At 38.2% G+C, this 22,767-nt stretch overlaps 1 protein-coding gene across 2 annotated transcripts; it reads right to left on the reverse strand.

The window, feature by feature from the left end:
* Nucleotides 1–2,575: 2,575 nt before the first annotated feature.
* On the reverse strand, nt 2,576–22,567 carry TNNT3 (troponin T3, fast skeletal type). Of its 2 annotated transcripts, none has more exons than XM_081331880.1 (10): nt 22,463–22,567; nt 16,409–16,436; nt 13,139–13,184; nt 12,779–12,895; nt 11,775–11,852; nt 11,473–11,586; nt 10,582–10,691; nt 9,617–9,707; nt 5,172–5,212; nt 2,576–2,951 (listed from the first exon to the last, which is right to left on the reverse strand). In XM_081331880.1, exons 4-10 carry the CDS (start codon nt 12,860–12,862, stop codon nt 2,903–2,905), a joined length of 567 nt encoding a protein of 188 aa, XP_081188006.1. In that variant the 5' UTR covers nt 12,863–12,895; nt 13,139–13,184; nt 16,409–16,436; nt 22,463–22,567; the 3' UTR covers nt 2,576–2,902. The 2 variants fall into 2 exon arrangements, with proteins under 2 accessions (XP_081188006.1, XP_081188005.1); XM_081331879.1 differs by lacking the exon at nt 5,172–5,212 and adding an exon at nt 8,514–8,554 and having other exon boundaries at nt 22,463–22,493.
* Nucleotides 22,568–22,767: the final 200 nt, after the last annotated feature.

The raw sequence follows: 22,767 nt of genomic DNA on the forward strand, positions 1-22,767 counted from the left end.
CAAGTGCTGGCTCTTCGGCTTTGAAACGGAGATGAGCACCGGCCCCTAGAGTTGGAAACGACTAGCACGCATGTGCGGGGGAAACTTTACCTTTACCTTACCATATCTGAACTACAGAAATCAAGAAATAGAATTAAGAAGTTTTTATATTTTTGTTGTGCCTTGGTTATTTGGATTTTTGCAGCCCACATAGAGTAGCCCCAATATTTAGTAGTTTGTTTGCTTCTTTGTTTATAAAATTTATAGGTTGCCAATCTTACTTCAAGGTAACTCTGGGCGGCTTACAATTATAATATAATCCCATGACTATTAGCAAGACCAGATGGCAAATGTTCTACTCCTGGATCTAATCTAGCAGAAGCCAATCCATGTGATAGGATATTCCATGGCTATTGACTGATTTATTTCACTATTTATCCATCCATCCCTTGCTTTGTAGAAAAAAAGTGCAGGTGTTCTAATAAATATTCCAAAAGAGACTTTTAAAAATTTGGTCTTGCAAGGTGCAAAGTTCCACACATTTTGACATATTTGATCCCCTATTCTGAAGGACAGTTCTAAGAAGATAACGAAGTATCCTGTTGTGTCAAGTCTAAAATCATAATTAATCTAGCGTTCCATGTTCCAGAATGGTCCTCTTGAATCCCACACGTCTATTAATCTTTTTGCTCCCCAGCAGCCTGCATTTAAGCTATTCTGTAAATGAACATTTGTGGAATGCCCACAATGCATCATGTAACAGCAATTTTCCAGCTTTACATGCATTCCAGCAATTTTTCAAAAAAATAAAACTTACATATTTCAGCATCAGCATTTTTTTTTTGGTTTAGCATATCCTTGGTTTTAAACATTTGAATGGGGTTATTTGAGATAAAATAATATTTGCAGAATATACTTGAAGGAGTATATTCACCATCTATCCCAGAACGCTTTTCAAATTGAGGGGCAGCATCTTTCAGGAAAATAATCTTGACTGTGATGGGTGGATCCCAACTTCACAGTGGGCAGGGTTTATTTCCAGTATAACAGCCCATCTAAAACAATTTCAAGACCATTTCTGTTGTTTGACATTTCAGATGACATTAATCCTCCCAGGGATATCTTTGTTAACAACTTCACATATTCTATAGATGCTTTCTCCTGACATTCTGTGGGACTGAGGCATGAGGCAAAGGAGTAGGGAGATTCCCTGACCCAGGGATATAAGGAACTCTGTTAGATGCTGTCAACATCATACTTTTTAATGATGTTTTATTTGTATTGTGAGATTGTTGAAGCAAAGGCTGCTTCATTGACTTATTTGAAGAATTCGCCTTTTGCATGGACAAATAGTTCTGTAGAGAATAACTGGGAAAATAAGGAATCAGCAAAAATTTGTTAGGATAGAGATTAAAAACAAAACTTCCGATACTGTATTGTCATTACAGAAATCTAAGATCTATTCACATCTGGAATTATGGTCATTTCAGTACGCTCATGTGTTGTGTAGAAATAGGCCAAAAAATGAAAGAGCTATGGATATGGGCTATTGATGAATAAGAAAAAGGTGAATGATCAGCATATAAAATTATGAATTATGTAAAGGAAGTGGGTGTCTTTCTTCATTCAACTTGGGAGTTACCCAATGAAACTGCACGACAGGTATTTCAAAAGAAATTCTTCAATGCCATCTGTGGAATTGCAACCAGAAGATGGCATTATATGGCAATCATTACTTTAGACTGCTTTAAAAGGGAATTAAGACAAATTCAAGATGGAGATGGTGATCGATTGCCATATTGCCCTAAGAATAATAGACACTACATTTTAGGACAATAGCCTTCTTCTGGAATAGTTTCCCAAAATGCTGTATAAACAGAGGTCAGTGGAAAACCCACAAGCAAAAGTATGTGTGGAAAACTGCAGTGTGCAGCAGTTTTTCCCCTTTCCTCTAGAGGTGGCCAAACCGATAAGGACTTCAATGTATGCATAGTAAATAATTAAAGACTAGAAAGCTTTGAGAGCCAGTTTGGTTGCATCAGGATAAAAATAGAGAGACTATGAGCTCTAGACCTGCCTTAGAGACATAACCAGCTGTTGACTTTGGGTCAGTCATTCTCTCTCAGCCCAGTGAAGAAGGAAGTGGCAAACCACTTCTGGTCAAACCTTGCCAAGAAAACTGCAGGGACTAGTCCAGGCAGTCACCAGGAGTCCAAACAAAACAAAACAACAAAACCCATCTAACTCGAAGGAAAAAAGAAAAAGAAATGTTTTAGCTTAGATATATGTATGATTATACCACAACCACCACCCTTACTACCTTGATTTTTCAATTGAGCTGTTTTGGCTTTGTGAGCGCAATCTTATGGGTTCTTCATAATCACATGGGCCAGTGAGGTTTACTTTTGAATAAATATGCATAGCATTAGCATTTAAGTTACACATAAATAGCTTACAGTCATTGGTGGATGTAAACTAGCATACATCTATTTACCTCAGTGGTCCTTTGCCAGATTTTATTGACAAGGCCAATAAATTCCAGGGTTTGGTAAATGAATCATCATAATGGGGGGAAAAATGAATGGATAGACAGGAGTTGCAGGTCTGAAGTATATTATTGACTACGCTTTATTTACAAAACCAAAAGATTCATACACTGCAATCTGTGTGGCAGTGTAGGCTGGAATTAGGAAAAGACACATGTGGGACAACAGGTATCAGCAGGGGCTCATCGTCAGTCAGAGCTGAGGTTCTGAAAGATGTGGGCACCCTAAAAGTAAGCAGTAGGCAATCCAGGCTGATGTTGCAATTATGGTTTTGTTTAGGCGAGAGAGAGGAATTGGTAGCTAAATAGGGAAGATGAGCCAGTGATGTTTGGCCATGCCACCATTGATGAATCTTCCTGCAGGCACCTTCCAGATCTTTATTTCCAGCGTCCTCCAACTTTGCCCTTGGCTCCGGCCTTCTTGCTGCTGTAATACAAATAAGGTAAAAATGTGTCTTGCTGCTGCAATACAGATACGGTTTCCTGCTCTTGACCTTGCCTTTTCAACAAAAAGTTTATTGTTTCATGTCACTCTACCATTGAAGCAGATGAAATGCCAAAGAGTTCTACTCCATTTTGCTCATCTCTTAATCAAGGAATAGCTGCTGGCAATCTGTTCAATCTGGCTCCTGAAGCTATTTTATCTCAAGGTGACAGTCAACATGTTTTTTGTTTTTTTTAAAGGCAGTAGTTGTCTGAGTTCTAATCAGTCTTGTCAGAAATGAAAGTTCCATACATTAATGGCAGAGCTATCTTGGAACTTTAGATGCAATTATAGTTGTGCATTAAAACTAATAAATGATATAGCCTCTGCCAACTTTTCAATTTAGTCTGAAAGTGATTGCATTATCACCTAATTAAAGTCATCACCAAAAATCCAGAAGTTGCCCAAATTTGACTTTACTAATAAAAACTAGATGCAGAGTCGAAACGTTTATTCAGAATTTCTGATAAACCATGGTAGTCCACAAAGCATTATGTTTCAAAGTAGCACAACTTCCTTTAAACTTCATCAAGATAAAAAAAAACTTCTTCAAAAGACAGGCAGAAAAAAACCTCATGTTTAAATTGTGCTACTATAGTTGACAAGATTTCAAACTTTTATTTTGCATGCAAAAGAAACAGTATCTGAAACATGCAAAACGTACCTTAATTATGAGCTCAGTTATGTACTGTTGTTCCAAATGAGTACATTAATTTGGTACAGAACACCACACTTGGCCCAGTAACAAATTCTAGCTGCAATGCTGTTATTGGCATGCTGTGTATCCTTAGATGGTACTATAAGTTACACAACAAGCTAACTTGGATTAGTAGCTAGGTGTTTGGTGAATTAGAGTTTAGATTATGTGCTATTGGGACACTTCCAATATGAAATCTTCCAGGGAATGTGAGAGATAGGGAAATATAACAGTAACTGGAGTATCTTTAAAGCTTACATGATAACAGTGGTAGTTTTACATATGGGAACATGTCAGTGACATCACCATTCATACACACAAACAGCGAATACTTTACCTGCCATTCAACATAGGACTTTTTCTCCCCTAAAACAGCCTTTGTCCTCAGAGACAAGTGGCTGTTGTGTGTCTTCTGACGATAATAGACATATGTGCTACCGTATCTTCCAGTAATGTCCACAAGTATCAATTATAAAAATACCTTATTGATGCAGTTGGCAAAAATTTGGTATACCTTATTCCTGTTAGTTTCTTTTACTTTTATTTTTTCCTTGTAAGATTTTGCAGCCCGATCATTTCGTGAAGCTCATAATCTTTAACAACCCTCTTAGAATTGTATTCTTTTTATGTTTTGTCTTCTAAAGAATGGCACATCATCCCAAGTAACTTTCAGCATGTCCTATTGCCTTTAAAGTAGCATAGATTTATCTGAATTGCCTCCAGTTCTGCAACTGTTTATGAATTAACAGGGCCAATGAAGAGCTATTAATGAGCCCGAAGCACCATTCATTGAATGATATACATAATATGAAACAAATAAGCAAAACATCTAGAATTATATGCATTTTATAGAGCCAGGCATATCAATGCACTGGTTTTCCTTCCCTGCATGAGAAGAGAAGTTTTGAGAATTCATCCACCCATACAGTCATTTCTTCTAGAACTATCCCCTTTCAGCCCTTGCTTTCATTTGATTATTGTTTCGCCACTGCCTTTATCTTTAAAGCATTAGGTTTATGAATTGACACATGCAGCAGTGAAACTATGGAACAAAACAAGCAGGAAATAATTTGAATTAAGTGAAGGGAGATAAGATTATATGATGCATCAAAAGAACCATTGGGCACACCATGCCACGTGATTTCCATGTGACAGTGGCAAATTTGAATATTAGTGTTATTAAATCCTGTTCCTTACAATCTCGGAAAGTATGTTTCCCGTGCCAATATAAAGCATATTGGCAGCCTCAACCAAGATTGTTTGGGGGGGAAAGGGGGGGAGGATTATAGATTCATTTCAGTTTTTCCAAAGTATTTTTTAAAGGAAAGAAAAGAGTGGGCTTTAGCGACTGTGCTTTTCCACTTCATTCCCTTCCAATAAGAAATATCTGGAAGAAGACTGAAGTGACTACTGCAAAAAGATGGATATTCCAGTCTTCAGACTGGACAAGTAATCTAGTTACTCACTGTTTCTGTGCCTGATCAATCCGATTTCTGAAGGTAGTAATCTGCAAACAAATATGACTAAGTTTTAAAAAATGACCTGCTTCTCATCATGGAGAGATGGTTTTACCAGCTGTTTCGCCTCAGTCAGGTATGGGCAGTAGGTTGTGGACTCGAGAGCAATATGCACAAAATGAAGTCAAAGCTGAAAGAATTTGTTCAGCAAAGCAGAGCAGAAGAATAATTTTGACTGCAAAGCATAAAAAGGCAGGACAAGGCAACAATAGGAATATAAAAAGGACAAAGGACATCTCTTCAGTAACTGGGAACCCATCTTCCTTATCCAAGGTAATTATGGATGTCCTCCAGATTTTTTCCAGCTAGTAGATAGCACCTTTCCTGGGTAGGTCTATGCTAAGGTTCAAACAAGTTGCTTGCAATTGTTTAAACTTTTACAAAATATACAAGGCATAAATAACACAGTCTCTGGAGATAGTTTGGTGATATATCTTATCAGTAACTTGAATTAAACTCTGACTTTTAAATAACTGGCAAGGATCATTAATCTATTTTTCTTTCTTGAGGTGTTGAATTAGATTATCTCTGCCTTTTTATATCAGCACAATTAATTTTTTTATCATGATTTCCCCTCCTGACCTCATAATAATCAAGATTACCGTAATTTATTTGGGTGAATTCCTCTCACCTCTCTGCCTAGCTGAATGAGGAAAAAAATATTTCTATAACTGACTTAATTCTGTGCTTGTGATTTTAATCATCCTTAGGCGAAGGAAGAAACTAAAGAAAACCAGATCTTACAATTCTGTCAGGATAAAGGCCGACCAATTTTTTAAAAAAGTTAAATCTGGGCTATTACCAGCTGTGAACAGACACTTCCTATTCAAAAGTGATCCTGTTATTTCACAAATCAATGTAGGGCTTTCCAAAGAGTAAAGGAAAGAAATATTCCAGGTTGGAGTAAAGACAGACGAGGAAGCATGCTGGAAATTTAAAAACCATTTTCCAGGTTTTGAGCAATTGCAATTTTATGAGGTGAAAGTGCTTCCATTATAATAGAAATCAAAATATAATTTCTGGCTCAAGGAAATAAGATTTTGGGGGGGAGAATTAAAATTTTACCATTATTTACAGCATCTTCCTTATTATCTCCATTGCTTTGTTCACTATGTAATAAACACACTGATTGCATCTTAAGAGACGGCTGGCAAACTGAGAATAGTTTTTTCTTCTAGGTTTCCTCTAAGTAGTTTTAACATTATTGTTCAGCAATACAATTTATTGTACAGTAAATTCACAATATTCAAACCATAAGATGTCTTGTTCACCATCTTGGATTCACAAGGTGGGACTTTCTTCCATTACAAGAATAAACAGGAGACTCCAACATTGGAAGCAACACAACAACATGAAAAAGGATAGCTCAGCTGCCCAATATACTTACTTGCTTACTTGTAGATTTTGAACACGTGCCTTGTGGAACGGAGGAACTAATATTGAATCCTCCTCTTAACCAGGTATTTGTTTAAGGAACTTTGTTTACCAGACTGCTATTGATGCTTATGACTTACCTTCTTTTCTACGTGTGAAGTAAGATAGACAATAGGCATGGCACTTGGATTCCTGGGTAACAAAGTTGGGCAAGAAATGGCTCTAAAGCAGTGCTTCCTTTATTTTGCTTTCTTATGAACTTTCCTTGCTATCCAGCTACAGCTCAACTGTTCTTAGGATAATAGCAATTTTACCTTTAATTGTACAATTCCTTTTTTTAAAAAAAACATAGGAGTTGCCATGGTGGATCAGAAACAAGTTCCATCTCCCAATTCAGTTTTCTCTAGTTGCTGTTTGATGCCTGCTCCAATCATTTGTAGCTAATTTACTCAATTGTCAGGGATTAATGGGAACTCTCACTCAAAGGTTTCTAGTGCTGCTTCCATATCATTAATATAATTTATTTATTATTTATTTATTTTTGGGACTTATATGCCGCCCTATCTCCCGAAGGACTCAGGGCGGCTAACAACAATAAAAAACAACAATACAAAAATTAAAAAAGAATTAAATAACAGCCCCAAAATAAATTAACTACACAGTTAAAAAATTAACCCAATAGATAACCCAATAGATTTCTCTAAATTTGCAAGACAAATCTGAAAAACAATTGCCTCTTTGTCTTCTGGCTCTCACCTACTCTCTGCTGTGCTTTTTGTATAAATATCAGCAAACAAACAAACAAAAAAAGGCTTTTGAGCTGCTAGTTGATCTTTCTTACCTGTCTTTTTCTAAATGTCTGTGGAGATTCTCAGTCATCCAGGTCAGAGTTATGTCAAAGGAGCTTTTTTCTTCAAAAGGCAACTGGACTGTTTTTTTCTTGAGGAAGAAAAAAGAAAACATTTCTCTTCTTATCCAAGAAGCTTCATCACTTGAACAAGAAGCAAAATGTTTTCTTCTTCTTCCTCAAGAAAAACAGACCAGTTGCGTTTTGAAGGGGGGGGAAAAGGCACCTTTGAGACTGCCTTTTTCTATTTTCTTTTCCTTTTTTTTTTTTTTGGACATGTGGGAAATTACCGTGTATAATTTGCAGCCCTTATTATTAGTAGTATTTTTATACACACACACACACACACACACACACACACACACAACTCCAGATGTTTTGGTTTATAGAAATTATTTTTGTGACACTACAGCCACTCTGTGAAGTAGGAAACTAAGATAATGATTGAATGGAGAGATCACTTTAAAGAAATTGATTTTTCTGCTGACATCACTTATTTTCATTGTCCTGCATTCATTTACAAGGGTCTTCAAACTTGGCCCTTTTATGACTTGTGGACTTCAACTCCCAGAATTCCTCAGCCAGGCACGCTGGCTGAGGAATTCTGGGCGTTGAAATCCACAAGTCATAAAAGGGCCAAGTTTGAAGACCCCTAATTTAGAATAATGTTTTCCAATTTTAGCTTGGGAATTCTGGGAGTTGAATTCTTAAAGTGGAGAAACACTGATTTGGATGACTGACCACATTTTTTCCAATCTGCTGTGCTCTGCTGCCTTTGGCTATGTTTCCTGGATTGAAAGCCAACACATCAGGCTGAGAAAGGCTGATCTACAGAATATAACATTAAATTTCTATTCAGCTACCGGCACTTCTGAATTAATGCAATAAAGTTCGATGAGAAAAAAGAGGAAGAAATGTGGCTATTTCTTGCTTTGTAAGCCAGGAATTGAATGCCACCCTGTTGTTTATCTATGCAAATTCTGACTTTCCAGACTCCCAACATGCAAGAGGCTCATGCATGTAAAAATCTTTTGCTGCTTATATCATCAGAGTGAACCCATTGTACTTACAACCTGGCCAGTGCCTGCACCCTGCAACGTAGTGATAAAATCTAAGAAAGATTAAGATCATTATTGGCTTTGGGGTTCTTAACAAATTGAATTTTTTTTGCAATAGGTACTCAGAAACAGAAAAGCATTCGCCTTTTAACACTGTCAGAACTCTGTCATTGTTTTGTGAGTGCATTACAAAGCATTATCTCAACATCATAAAAGCAGATAACTGCTGTAAGAAGGATGACTTATTCTTCCCTATTTCCAAAATCAAATTCCAAGCACGGCAAAGCAATAACGTCCCATTTTCTGCACAACTGTGAAATCCACCAGTTCTCCTTCATTCCTAGGTTAGCTTCTTGTGGCCCCTCTGTGCAGAATGTAAAGCATGTACTATTACCGAGGAGCAATTAAATGTGCAATTGGATGACAAATTATTTGGCTCTATCCACAAAGACAGAATTAAACCATAGGTAGAGTGGTTGTAACCGTGCTCATAGTTTATAGACAAATTTGGAGTATTTTCTTCCATACAATATGAAGAAGATATAATCTATACTTTTTTAAAAAAAATGCTAATTATCTTGTAGCATTCTCAAGACAACAAAAGAGAATGGGGCTGGCTTTTCTGCCTGCATAAATTCACATGAAGATAAGGCTGGAGAGTTAATAGAGGCTGGGGACATCAGATGTGGGTTTGTTATTGATCTCATAGACATTTCAGTGCAGTGCGGACACTGCCTATGAATTTATACAGATGATTGGCTCCCCTACTTGGCTTGGCTGTGATGGGGTTTAACCATCATGAATAAGCCATCTGGTTTATGAAAATCCTTCAAAAAGAAAGATGAGCATGTTAATTAATATGACAAAGTTATTACATAACATTTTCAGCCATATCATGAGGACATATTTTAATTAGAAGGCAGAAATCCACCCTAGGTGTATAATTGTGAAGTTATCACTCTGTAATAAACTGAATTTTGTTGATAAACGTTCAGAATGGCATATGGGCTTTTCTGGTTTTCTATGGTCTTCAGCCCAGGTCCCCCTTAGAAGCATAACTGATTTCACCCTGGAAATAAACAAAAACCATAGCCAACATCTCTTTTTCTACTCACATCATATCTCTGTCTCTTGATCTTTTCTAAATACTCATATTTTTCCGTCTCCAGCTGATACAGCGAGTCCCACAATTCTTTGGCTTTCTCCCTATTTATTTGTGAAGAAGTGGAGATATAATAAAGAATGATATACAACTCAAACAATTGGCAACTGCAAAGAAATCTATTTACATAAGCTCACTATTTCTTAAACTTATGATCAAACTGGTTGGCAGGCTATTCAAATAGAAGTCCAACGCAACTCAACAATTCCAGTTTGTGGATTTAATTAATCCCTCATGTAACTCTTCCTTATGAGGAGTTATTTGAACACCTAAATATCAACAAAGAGCCTGACCACTTCTGGATACTTAATGAAAAAAACTGAAGTATCTTGGTCTCAGTACAGATACATGGGGGAATCATATTGTTTACTTTCTCCTTTAGAAATACTTGTTTATTTGTTCTTATTCCCTGCTTTCATAACTGCTAATCTTATTCAGAAATATTTCATATGCCTTTGTGAGAACAATATCCACGTATATATTAACAGGAATAATTTTTAAAATATAAGTGAAAAACTTTCGACATGCTTGAACATTTTTTCATAATTTACTTACATTTACTTATATTTGTTTATATTTATCTAAATATAGAGGCTGTGCCTGGGTGGTTTTTTTTACTAATTTACAAATGTTGCAACTGCAGGCAGAAGTTATAATTTAATCTGGTTTTTTTTTCTTACTACATTGATTATTTTTAAATTACCCATTAAAGTTAAATATTATATATTATTGTTAAATCAAATCTGATAGTTCATCAGGATTAAATATTTAACTGCATAATAACAAATGTTGTTTTCTTAAATATCCCCTCCTATTTTTTAATACCAGAAAAAGTACTAAAACAAATTTGAGCATAAACTCAATCTTGTGTCTAGTACAAGCGGTAGTGGGGGAAGTGGGGGCTATCTTTTTTTTTACCTAAGTTTGTCGTCACTAAGGTGATCAATATTCAGAGGTTTGCGTCTGTCTGCCAAAATTTTCTTCTTCATTTCTCTTGCAGTTTGTTTCTTTCCTCTCTTTTGATCAGCCTGTGCAAAGCAAGTTTAAAGATTGTTAAAGAACCAAAACCAAAATCTAGTAGTTGAGGCACCAGGCTAGAAAGCAACAGTCCATGAGTTCAAGTCTTGCTTTAGCCATGAAAACTAGTTAGGTCTCTTGGGGCCAGTCACTCTCTCACAGCCCAGCTCACCTCAAGGTGTTGTTGTTGTGGGGAAAATAGGAGGAAGAAGGTGTGTTGGACAAATTAATGGGATATAAATAAACAAATAATCACTGGATGCATACCATTGAAGGAATTAATGAAGAACATCAAAACCTGGCAGTAGAGCAGTAATCCTGAATTGTAAAAATGCTTGATCACAATTCATATCATCCTCCATCAATGCACTAAACGTAGTGCCTGGATTGTAATCTGATATATTCAGATGCCATCAGGTTAGCACTAAATTAACCGTAATTGTTGCTAAGAATTTGCCAACATGCCTACTTTACATGTCTTTCTGATTCATTGCAGGAAATGCTCTAGAGAAGCCATAAGACTTCTCCTGCAGGGCTGAAGAGCCATTGGATCAAAACTATGGAACGTTGTAAGACTCTATCTCTCTAGCCTAAAGGGAAAAAAAGGGTGGGGAGCTTAAAACAGAGACTAGCAGGTCCTTCTTGTGGTGAACATCTTTGGTCTCTTCTTGAAAGTGAAAGTTTTTGCCATTGTAGAATTAAAGAATTCCTAGAAATTCTTGAACAATTTTCAGATCAGCTGTGCTCATTCTTGATCACATTCTGGCTTTCTCTGCCCATCAGTAGATTTACCTTAGCCAAATAGCTGCTGTATGTGGCACCCATAGAGGAGAGAGCTTTCTTCTTCTTCATATCATCTTCAACCCTCCTCTTGGCATCTTCCTCCTCTCGTCTTGCCTTTTCCTCCTGTGAAACAGAAAGGAACAAACTCTGCTTCATACCTGGGACTCATAAAGGCAGAACAGAGCATTTGGGTCTGGGACGTAATTTTTTGGAAAGTGGTAAGATAAAGCCCAAAGTCACAACTCTTAACGCATCATTTTACATTCAGGGCAATGAGATACCAATGACAAAAGGTTGTAAGGTAGACTCACAGCAAGTCTGGCCTGACGCTCCTTTTCTTTCTCAGCTCGGATTCTTTGCTGCTCAGACCTCTCAGCTCTACGTTTTTCCTATGCATTGCAGACAAAAGGCAGTAATTTGGTTTGAATTGTATTCAGTTCCAGAACAAAAGGTGTTGAAAAATGCTCCTCAGAACAAACAATTGAAATTAAATTGTGAAGAGTATTAAGATGAGACTCTAGAGTTCGGAGAAGGGCAACAAAGATTATTAGGGGACTGGAGGCTAAAACATATGAAGAACGGTTGCAGAAATCAGGTACGTCTGGTTTAATGAAGAGAAGGACTAGGGGTGATATAGCAATGCTATAGCAATGGCACAAAGAAGAGAGTGTCAACCTACTCTCCAAAGCACCCAAAGGACAAGAAACAATGGGTGGAAACTAATGAAGGAGAGAACCAGCTTAGAACTAAGGAGAAATTTCCTGACAGAAAAATTAAGCAATGGAACAACTTGCCTCCAGAAGTTGTGGGTGCTCCAATACTGGAGGTTTTTAAGAAGAAATTGGACAACCATTTGTCTGAAATGGTATAGGGTTTCCTGCTTGAGCAGGGGATTGGAGTAGAAGACATCCGCGGTTCCTCCCAACTCTATCATTCTATTATTCTGTTATGACAAAAATGTTCTTAGGTTGATAGTACTAATAAAACAACTCAGAGGCATCTGAATCAAGGCCAACAATGTTTTCTAACATCTATAATGTATACGACTGGAAATTCAAGAGGACAATAAAAAAAATTACTTTTCTTAGGTCCCAAATGACTAGTAACACCACTGTGTAAGAATTATATATTGTCCTTTGAAGCTGTATGAAACAGGCATATAGACACTTAGAAAACATGGCTACTTATAACAATTATTTCATGCAATTTATGTTCAGCAAAAAAATATCATAGGGCCTTTAACATTTAATTTGTCTTCATGATCTATCCTTGTGCTGAAGACCTTACAATAGTTGACTACTTGACGAACACTTACAATTCTATCTTTAAGAGCCATTATATCTTCTTCCTCTTTTTTCCGGCTTTCAAAGTGGCTATCAATCAAGGCTTGAAGCTCCATCAAGTCTTTGTTCTGCCTCTTCTTTTGAATGTCCTGGGGAAAGAACGGGTGTTCCATGATACCAAGTACAATTAATGGGATAGTGTAGATTCCCCCCACAGAAAAAACTTTACATATTCCCATTTATTGAAACACCAATCATTTGCATCAGTTATATCTTCTCATAGCTATGGAACGTATGCAGAATGATTTTCATGCTGGGATATAAACCACTTTCTTGTCTAAAATTTGGACAGGCAAGACAAGAGATTCACTGGAAGAACCAGCAATACTCACATCAAAGTCTACTTTCTCACCCTCTGGGATCTTAGGTGCAGTCAACCTTTGTGGATGTTATGAAGAGAAAGAAAAGTACATACCGTAAGTTCTTGAGAAAAAATATTTCAGAAGTAAAGGGAAGAGATATTTTTGGAAAGATTTTCTTGTATGACAATTTCACTGAAATAAATTTGCTCAAATACTCTGATAAAATCATGCTGCAGGATACGGGAAGTTGAACTTAAAACTGCTAAGGGGTTTGATGCACTGTCTAGCAATAATCATATTTTTCTTCTAAGTGCAAAACATTAATATTACAAATTATCAATTCCAATTCTATTAGAGAGAGAAGCATCAGAAATAGTTTGACAAGTTCTAAAAATGTGGAATGTACCGTATATACTTGAGTATAAGCCGAATTTTTCAGCCCACTTTTTGGGCTGAAAAATTCCACTTCGGCTTATACTCCAGTCAACAAAAAAACTTACCGAGGACTTGTGCGCGGCCGAGGCTTTGGTGCTTCCGGGATCGCGCGCACCTCTCCCAAGCCACCGCCGTCCGAGACCTGCAGGTCTCCGTTCCTCCGCGCCCTGCCTGCCTGCTTCTTTCAGCTGTCTGCCCATCAGCTGTCCATAGGGATGCTGCAAAGCTCTCCTTCTCTAGGCCTTGGACTCCCTCCTGGCTGAAGAGTAGATGAACCAAGCCAGCAAGGAGACAAAATGTTTCTGCAGCTGTTTTTCCTCTGAAGTTTTTTTTTGTTTTTTTTTTTAAAGTAATCTCCGAAGGTTATGCCAGAAAATGGAGGACGCTGGGTCTTTGCAAGCTTTAGCTGTCCGCCTGGCTGCCTGAAGGCCGCCCTTTTCAGGCAGTCTGACAGACAGCTAAAACTTGCAAAGACCCAGCGTCCTCCATTTTCTGGCACAACTTTTAGGGATTTATTATTATTCCTACTACTACTATTACTACTACTACTACTTCAGGAGTAAAAAGTTGCAGAAAAAAATTCTCTCCTTACTAGCTTAGTTCCTCTACTCTTCCATCTGGAGCCAAGGTAAGATTTTAAAAAGGGATATTGGTTGGAAGGCAGAGGGAGAGTTTAGTTTTAGCATCTAAAAAAAAGGGGGGGGGGAAATCAGCGAGTACATCCCAACCAGCTTTTTATGTTTTTGTTATTGAAGAAATATGGGGGAGGGGGAGGGGTTCTGGGGTGGGTTGGGGAGGGGATAATATTGTAACTTCAATAAAAATTTTCAATAAAAAAAAAAGAAATATGGCTTTCTGGGGGAAGGTGGGGAGGGCGTTAAGGAAGGAAAGGGTTTTTGGAAGCTCGTCCTGAAGCTGCCTTTTGTGCAAGGGGCCTTTTCTCAAAGCCTAGAGAGGCAGCTTTGTTGCCTCCCCGTAGACAGCTGATGGGCGAACACCAAAAGCTCCAAAAGGCTAGGGAACTAGTCCCAGAACACCTTGGTAGGAGGAAGGGCAGAGGCAGAATTGGGAAAGAGGTAAGACAGGGTTTTCCTTCCCAGATGTTTCTCTTTGGCAAGACAGCCAGCTGTGCTGAAGCCCAGTATCTGGGGGTGGGGGAGACCTGAGGCAGGCGGGCTGGTGCTTGCATTAGGCCTCCCAGGATCTCCCCCACCCTCAATTAATGACCATTGCACTCTTTAATGAATGCACTGAGGAGAATACGTATGGCTGGTCATTACTTGAGGCAGTTCATTTAACATTATTTAATGGCAGTCTCCATTAGGGTCACAACCTGAAGACTATCTGTGCAATACTTATCAACAGAATGTGTGGCTGGTACAGTCTATGACATATCTGTTTTTTCCCCCTCCTAAGCTTATACAAAAGCTAACAGATGTAGCAGAAGAATGCCAAAGCAATCAACTAAAGAAGTTGAAAGAGATTTGTGAAAGGTAAAAACTACTTAACAATTCTTTTGACTACCATTCTAGATGTACTTGGAGGGGAATAATCCCCTGTCAGGACAGAGGGAGTCACTTCTGGGTGAATGTGTATAGTGAGACCTGGGGAGGTTTGGGGAGGCGCCCAAACCTCCCCAAACGTCGGCAGGTCTGCGCGGAGGAACGGAGACCTGCCGACGTTTGGGGAGGTTTGGGGAGGTGCGCGCGTACCTCCCCAAACCTCCCCAAACTTCGGCAGGTCTCCAGACGGCGGCGGCTTGGGAGAGGTGCGCGCGATCCTGGAAGTACCGAAGCCTCGGCCGCGCGCAAGTCCTCGGTAAGCTCCGGGCGGTCACTTGCTTCGCGTCTCCTGAGGGAAGGGGGGGGCGACTGGAACGGGCGTGTTTCCTCGCCTGCTGGGCGCCGCGATTTGCCCAGGGAACGCGCGGGCCCCGAATGGCAGCGTGGAGTGAGGAAGCGGACAGCCAGGGCTTCCCCGAGAGCCGCGGCCACACAGGGTATTCCTGTGTATTCAGGCTTGCAAAATGGCGGATCGAGCCTCTGCTGGCGGCAGAGGCTTGCAGAGCGCGGATCCAGCCTCCGAGGCATGCAGAACGGCGGATCGGCTTATACTCGAGTCAACAACTTTTCCCAGTTTTTGGGGGTGAAATTGGGGGTCTCGGCTTATACTCGAGTCGGCTTATACTCAAGTATATACGGTAATAATCATGATTGAGTTTGATTTTTTTGGTCTGCTGAAAACATTGGCTCTCTAGAAATGAATCTGAATGAAGATGTTGTATATCTCTCATTTAATTAAGATGTAGTGGAAAGTGTGAGTGAACCTCTGTTCTTTTTCTCTGACATCCTGCTTTACCAAATAGCTTGAAGGTCTTTTTTCTCACATCACCCTTCAAAACATTAGGGAAATATTTATGCTATTAGTCACTCTCCAAATTAATCTTCCTCAATCTGGTGCCTTCTAGATGTATGGAGATTGCAATTCCATAATCTCCAATACACAGAATTAATAGCTAGGTTTTCTGGAATTTATAGTCCCCAAACATCTGCAGGTATGAGGTTAAGGACAATTGTTACAACATATCCAATAAGATATGTTTGTATCTTTGCGTGTATTACTGGATGGACCATGTGTACATCTGTGAAAACTTCTTTTGTATTCAAGAGATCTTTACATTTCATCCTAAAAATGAAGTATGAAATATGTGGAAATTACAGGTAAATATAGCTAACTAAATGTGAAAGACACAAAATATCTAACTGGCTATCCTCATTTACAATACATGAACCATGAACATTTAAAACCAAAGAACTTTACAAGAATGTTTATAATATTACTCCATTAAACATGTCCTAAACTTACGTTGGTACTGGTGGTCTGGGTTTCTTCTCTAAATATAGCAAATCAGGAAGTGAGCAGGGGAGAAAAGGGGGGAAAAAAGATGAAGCAAGAAACAAGAATAGAATAAATCTTACTTCATTTGCTAAAGTCAAAAGATATGCATAGTTTTATGAAATTAAATATATTATTTACACTTTTCACATATCATAAAGACACTCTTTGACAAACTAATTTTACTTAGACGGAAAAAAAGTTCAGAAAAATAAAAGAGCAGTCTGGGTGAAAGCTTTGGAATAATATCCAGAAAGCAATATTTTTTTTAATGACTGCACCTAGTTTTCAAAATCTTAAGTATCTTCAATAACCCCATACATTATATATGAATTCAGAGAATTCAGTCTTGCATTGTTCTTACTGCCTTTTCTTTTTGTTTTGGTTTTGTCTTGATATTTCAGCAGTAAAAAGTTCACTGCTTTTTGGACGGAGTACTTTGTACGATATATAGTCTAACTTCAAAAAAATGATCATTCTGCTTCTGAATGTATAAAATGTCTAAGGCAGACACGTCAAACTCGCGACGTCACGTGAAGTCGCGTGACGTATCAGAACTTTTTCCCCATTGCTGGCAATGGGGTGAGCGCGGTTTACTCGTGACACACCTGGCCCATGGGCCAGCAGTTTGACACCCCTGGTCTAAGGTATAGAAGTTATTGGGGGGAAAAATGTTATAATTATTCATTCAGTTCAAAACCAATCATCTTAAAGCAAAACATGACTCTCGCCTTCCTTTCTGCTAAATGAAAGTAACATTTAATAATAGCACCAGCTTTAAAATAGACAAGTTGCTTTGGAAAGTAACAAAACTGAGTAAGAATTGCCTGATAATTTTATATATAGACATTTATTTTTATCCAGTTTCTAAATTATTCCAATCAAATCCAGACAAGGAACTATGCAAAAATAATAATAAATGTTGAAGGGAAAAATGAGATATGAAAGCTATGACAAATTACAAGAAGAAAACCCATTGGTTGAAAAGCATTATTTGTTTCTTGCACAAAATAGCTTTCATACAATTATGGAATGTTCCTGCTTTTTTTTTTTTTTTGCTTTTTAACAAAACTCCCATGACCACTCATGATTTTTTCTAATCATGTTACATCTTAACATATTTGCTACATTCATATGGAGTTCTTGGTGTTTTCTGAGCTTAGTTGTTACTTAGAAACATTTCATTGTCCAACTAGCTAATATTTAGATAATTATGTTACCTAGTTGGTTAATTAAATATCTCCACACAACTAAGGTAACATAATTATCTAATTATTAGTATATTTTAAACAACTCCACAGTTCAACCCCGAGCTGCATTTATTCTCTTCTATTGCTAGTAAATTTATGGTGAATTATATATTGTATAATGTTCTTGCTTAAGTGGCTGTTGCTTTTAAGAAGTTTTCCAAGAACATTTGGTTTTTTAAAAAGTTTTTTTTTATTTGTTCCAGGAATAGATCAAATATTTATATACTTCCAGAATATGAAATAAGACTAAAACCAAAGGAAAATAAAAGTTAATTCTAATTCAGTTTAGTTTAGGATATTTCTTTTTGAAGAAACTAGCTAAAACATACAAATAAAGAATCATCGTGGCAAAATCCTTCTGATGTCCTTTTTTTAAAAAAAAATTATCTCAGTCACTTTCTTACATATAAATATTCAGAGTCATACTGTAATTCCTACACAAATCCTGCCAAAAGATAAAGCTCATCCTTAAAAAGAGCAAAACAAAACAAAAAGTGGAAGATAAACAAAGGAGCTTTAAAAGAAAGAAGAAATTGAAAGGTTATTGATGTCTCCCTTCAGAATCTGAAATGTAGAAAGCAGCAAAACTCATTAATAAAAACAGCTGTCATTCATCCATAGTGTCCTTTATAACTTTCTAATAAAGTAAAGGTAAAGGCTCCCCCGCACATGCGTGCTAGTCGTTTCCAACTCTAGGGGCCGGTGCTCATCTCCGTTTCAAAGCCGAAGAGCCAGTGCTTGTCCAAGGACGTCTCCGTGGTCATGTGGCCGGCATGACTAGATGCCAAAGGCGCACGGAACGCTGTTACCTTCCCACCGTAGTGGTCCCTATTTTTCTACTTGCATTTTTACGTGCTTTCGAACTGCTAGGTTGGCAGAAGCTGGGACGAGTAACAGGCACTCACTTTGTTATGCGGCACTTGGGATTTGACCCGCCAAACTGCCGGCCTTCTGATCGACAGGCTCAGGGTCCTAACCCACTGAGCCACCGCGTCCCTAACTTTCTAATAGGACAGCTTAAATTTAGAAAAACTCATTAGTGGCATAATAAAAATGTCAGACTGCGAATAAATGCTAAATACAGGTAGTCCTCGACTTAAGAGCACAATTGAGATCAGAATTTCTGCTGCTAAGCGAGGCAGCTGTTAAGTCCGTTACGCCAGATTTTACATTTTTGCCACAATGGCTGAGTAAACCACTGCGGTCATTAAGTGGATCACTCAGGTGTTAAGTGAATATGGCTTCCCACTGCGTGATTGTAAGCCAGCTGAGAAGGTGGCAAATGGCAAATCACAGTTACAGCAACAGCTGTAACTCCACGGTGATTGCCAAGTGCCCAAAGTTTGATCACAGGACCGTGGGGATGCTGCAACAGTTGTAAATGCAAAGACAAATGACGTCACTTTTTCCCAGTGCCGTTGTAACTTTGAGTGGTCACTAGAGAAGGGTTGTTAAGTTAAGGACTAGCTATATCTGTAGGTGTGTGAAGTATATGGAGGCTGATGTTGGTGGAAATATGCAGGTACTGTTTTGTAGGCAAAATGGGACTGAAACATATTTTAAGGTGGGAGCAACATTTGGATGCATCTCAGGAAGATGCTTCCCCAGCTCACTGGGGTATAAGAAAAGGGCTGGCACAATTAGACTTGCAAAATTCTTAATTGTAGCCCAGGTCAATAAGTGTGGGTTTACCTTACCGTGGAGTTGATTTCCTGGTCTGATCTACCTAGTGGGACTGTCATTAAGGGATTTTCTTCCAGGGGAGATGCTATTTTTCAAGGAATTTTTTTTCCAAACCATAGCAAGTGAAGGAAGGGTTTAATACTCCATGCAATTACACTTGGATTGTGGGATAGTGGATGCATTTAACACCATATTATAGGTATTTTGGCCCTAAATGAAAACTCTTTTTCATCTATTGGGATTTATAGAGACTGTATTTCTGAAGGCTTGGTTTACAATAAAACTTACTCCTAACAAAATGAAAATACCAGTTGTGTTATAACCGTAAGTATTTGGTCCAGTTTCTGATGAGTAAGGATTCAATGCAGAATAAAAAATGTGTTAGTAACAAGGATATACTGCCTCCAACATCCACCAAAATACCACAATCATATTCTGCTTCTTCAAATGGAAATGGAAGACAAAGGAAGGTAGCCAATCAAATACTCCTTCTCCATGTCCACCATTTGTCAATTGTCCTGTTTTTCAAGTCAATCTGAAGAATCCATTTGTTGAAATACCAGTAAAACTATTTTAGACATTTCTCCTCCTTTCCTATCCTTAGTTCTCCATACTTCTTCCAAATCTGCTCTGAAATGAATGCTCAGTCCTTCAAATTTTGGGGAGTCCATAATGGGCAAAGGAATTCCTTCTGCCCTTATTCTTATCTCTGAAGGCTAGATTATACTTTTATTGTAGGTCAACACCCAAGAAACTCTAACCTTCCTTGGGCGTGTGCAGTGAGACATTTAAAGTATGTGTATAATGAGACATTTAAAGAGAATCTAAGCCATAAACTCCTGAAGTAGAGTCTTGCTGGTTTTCAGTTCCATCAAGGTCCTGTTCTACATATCCTCAATAGGTTTTCATGTCTTGGTTATTATAGAATAGGTTATGCTATGTGCAATCCAAGACATTTAGGACAGCTTGCATGAAAGGGGGAAGGGAGACTAAATTAGGCTAACATCCTCACAAAGCAGCTGAAGGATGCTACAAAACTGTCTTTATAATGTTCCTTCTGGAGCAGAAATCAAGTGTTAATCACCTGGTCTTCCCAAGCTCCTCAGAGCTCTATAACACTGAAGAGACATTGGGGAGGGGGGGAAGGTTGTACTGATCTGAAACTAATGAAAGGAGCCTTGGAATATATATCCTTGGCAGAAAAGAACAAAAAAACTTCCAAGAATATGAGTAGACAAGGGCTTTACTTACCACCCGTAAACAACAAATCACCCTAACATTTAAGAAACTGATTTTTTGTCTTTATTTTTTTCCAATCCTCTAGTTTCTCAGATTGTTTGCCATGTTGCATGCAAAATGGATTGAGATGTATTGGCATTGTTCAAGAATTAGAGGAGAAAAATAAGACAGAAGTAGAATCCTCTGGATCTTTGAGTTTCAGGTTTCTACATGTATTTCTGAAATAAAAGCTAAATGAGCTCATAGTCTGGGACAGGGGTGTCAAACTTGCAATGTTACGTGACGTGTCGCGAAGTATCGTGACTTTTTTTGCCATTGCTGGCAATGGGGTGGGTGCAGTTTCACTATGATGCATGCAGCCCACAGGCCAGCAGTTTGACGCCCCTGGTCTGGGGCATCCCATCTGAGGACAAAAGGTGTTCCTGTTAATATTAGTTGACAGATTTAACCTCGTACTATCTAACCATCAAACCATTAAACATTTGCCATTAAACATTTGATTAAGTAGAAGGAGGAATGCCAGTTAGAAACACAGATCTTCCTGGAGTATCACTTGGTCTAGGTCTAGATGCAATGGATAATAATCAAACAAGCAACTCATTCACAGAACACCACTCTCATTAGATCATGACGGGAGAAAATACTTCCACCTAAAGGCTGAATTCATGGCCAGGAATATAGATGCAGTCCAAACTGTAGGCCAGGGGTCTTCAAACTTGGCCCTTGTATGAGTTATGGACTTCAACTTCCAGAATTCCTCAGCCAGCATGCCTGGCTGAGGAATTCTGGGAGTTGAAGTCCACAAGTCATAAAAGGGCCAAGTTTGAAGACCCCTGCTATAGGCAATGCCTCTTCAATGTTTTTCCCCCATATACAGATATGTTCCATTCAAGCCCACTTTCTGTCCTATACTACAGTTCTTTGTCACATGTAACACACACCATTCAGTCAGAAGGAGGAGTGCCCACAATAGCTGAATATGACCAATGGAACCACATCAACTTCATGAGAAGCTCTGTGGAATATCTGTATGGCAAGGTACAGAAAAAGGGAAAAATACTATCTTAATTCCAAAATACCCCCCAAAAGTAAGTAATGAGTTGGGGACAAGATGAAGGCTATGTCAGGAGGCATGTACTCTAAAAATAGTTAGTAGGACAGTTAGGGGCTATGTTGGTTGGATGTGAGGATATTCCCACTGTCACAGAATGCAAGCAGACTTAACAGCAGTTTTGCATTTTGGGAAGATAGTTTTTCAAGGCTACATCATCAGAAAGAGTTAGCCTCATCCTTTCTGAAAGAAAGCCCTCAAAAATCCCTTCTATCATGCTAACAATGCTCTTTTTCTTATTATGACACTTTTAAATTTCATGTAAATATATTTCAACTTTGCTTTTGTCTCTAAAGAATTCAAGATATTTTAAAGACAGTGTGGACCTCTGGTGTGTGTATGCAGAACATTCTAGAACAATCTCGGAAGAAAAATTCAATATTTTAACATCGTCCAACTTATCCTCAAGTCATTGGGAACATTGTTGAACACTGTTGGTGCCACCCTAGAGAAAATAATGAAGAGATAAAATAAAGTTGATTGAATGGATAGTACATACCTTCTTCCCAGACTTCTTTCAGAAGCATCATGATGGAAAGAATAGTGATGTGAAGCAAAAAAGGAAAAAGTGTAAAAATATAAACATATTTATGCCTAATGGGTAGAATGGGTGATTAAAGGGTAAAATGGAAGAAAAAAAAGAAAAGGTCCACAGGCATTTGTAGAAGCTGTGGAAATTGGAAAAATTGTAATGGCAGGTTAATGCAGCTATGAGTATGGAGCAATAAAGCGAAAACATACTTGTTTATGTAGTAGGTTAATAGTACTCGTTGATCTTGTTTCTTCTCTTTCAATATCCCATTCACACAAATGTATATTATGTACATATTAGAGAATAGGAGGATTTGGAAGTTGTGTCACATACCTGGCTCATGAACTTCATCAGGTAAGAAGTATCATGGATCAAGATGTAACAAACCGCAAGAGAACAAAAACAAGAGTGACATGTTAATATGAGCGTCTTTGAACTTTTGAGTTTGAACAGAGGAAGAAAAAAAAAGCAGTAAGCATAATCAGTAGTCATTGGTAAAAAAAAGTTAATAGAC

The sequence above is a fragment of the Vipera berus genome (assembly GCF_964194415.1).
Source record: "Vipera berus genome assembly, chromosome: 1".
Classification (NCBI taxonomy): domain Eukaryota; kingdom Metazoa; phylum Chordata; class Lepidosauria; order Squamata; family Viperidae; genus Vipera; species Vipera berus.

Bases quoted from the DNA above. Each gene is read 5' to 3' on its own strand.
- TNNT3 (XM_081331880.1), bottom strand. From the start codon at position 12,862: ATGGAGCTTCAAGCCTTGATTGATAGCCACTTTGAAAGCCGGAAAAAA. The intron at 11,853-12,778 runs GTAAGTGTTCGT...TGCAATGCATAG, and splicing joins TGGCTCTTAAAGATAGAATT to GAAAAACGTAGAGCTGAGAG. The intron at 11,587-11,774 runs GTGAGTCTACCT...TCTGTTTCACAG, and splicing joins AGCGTCAGGCCAGACTTGCT to GAGGAAAAGGCAAGACGAGA.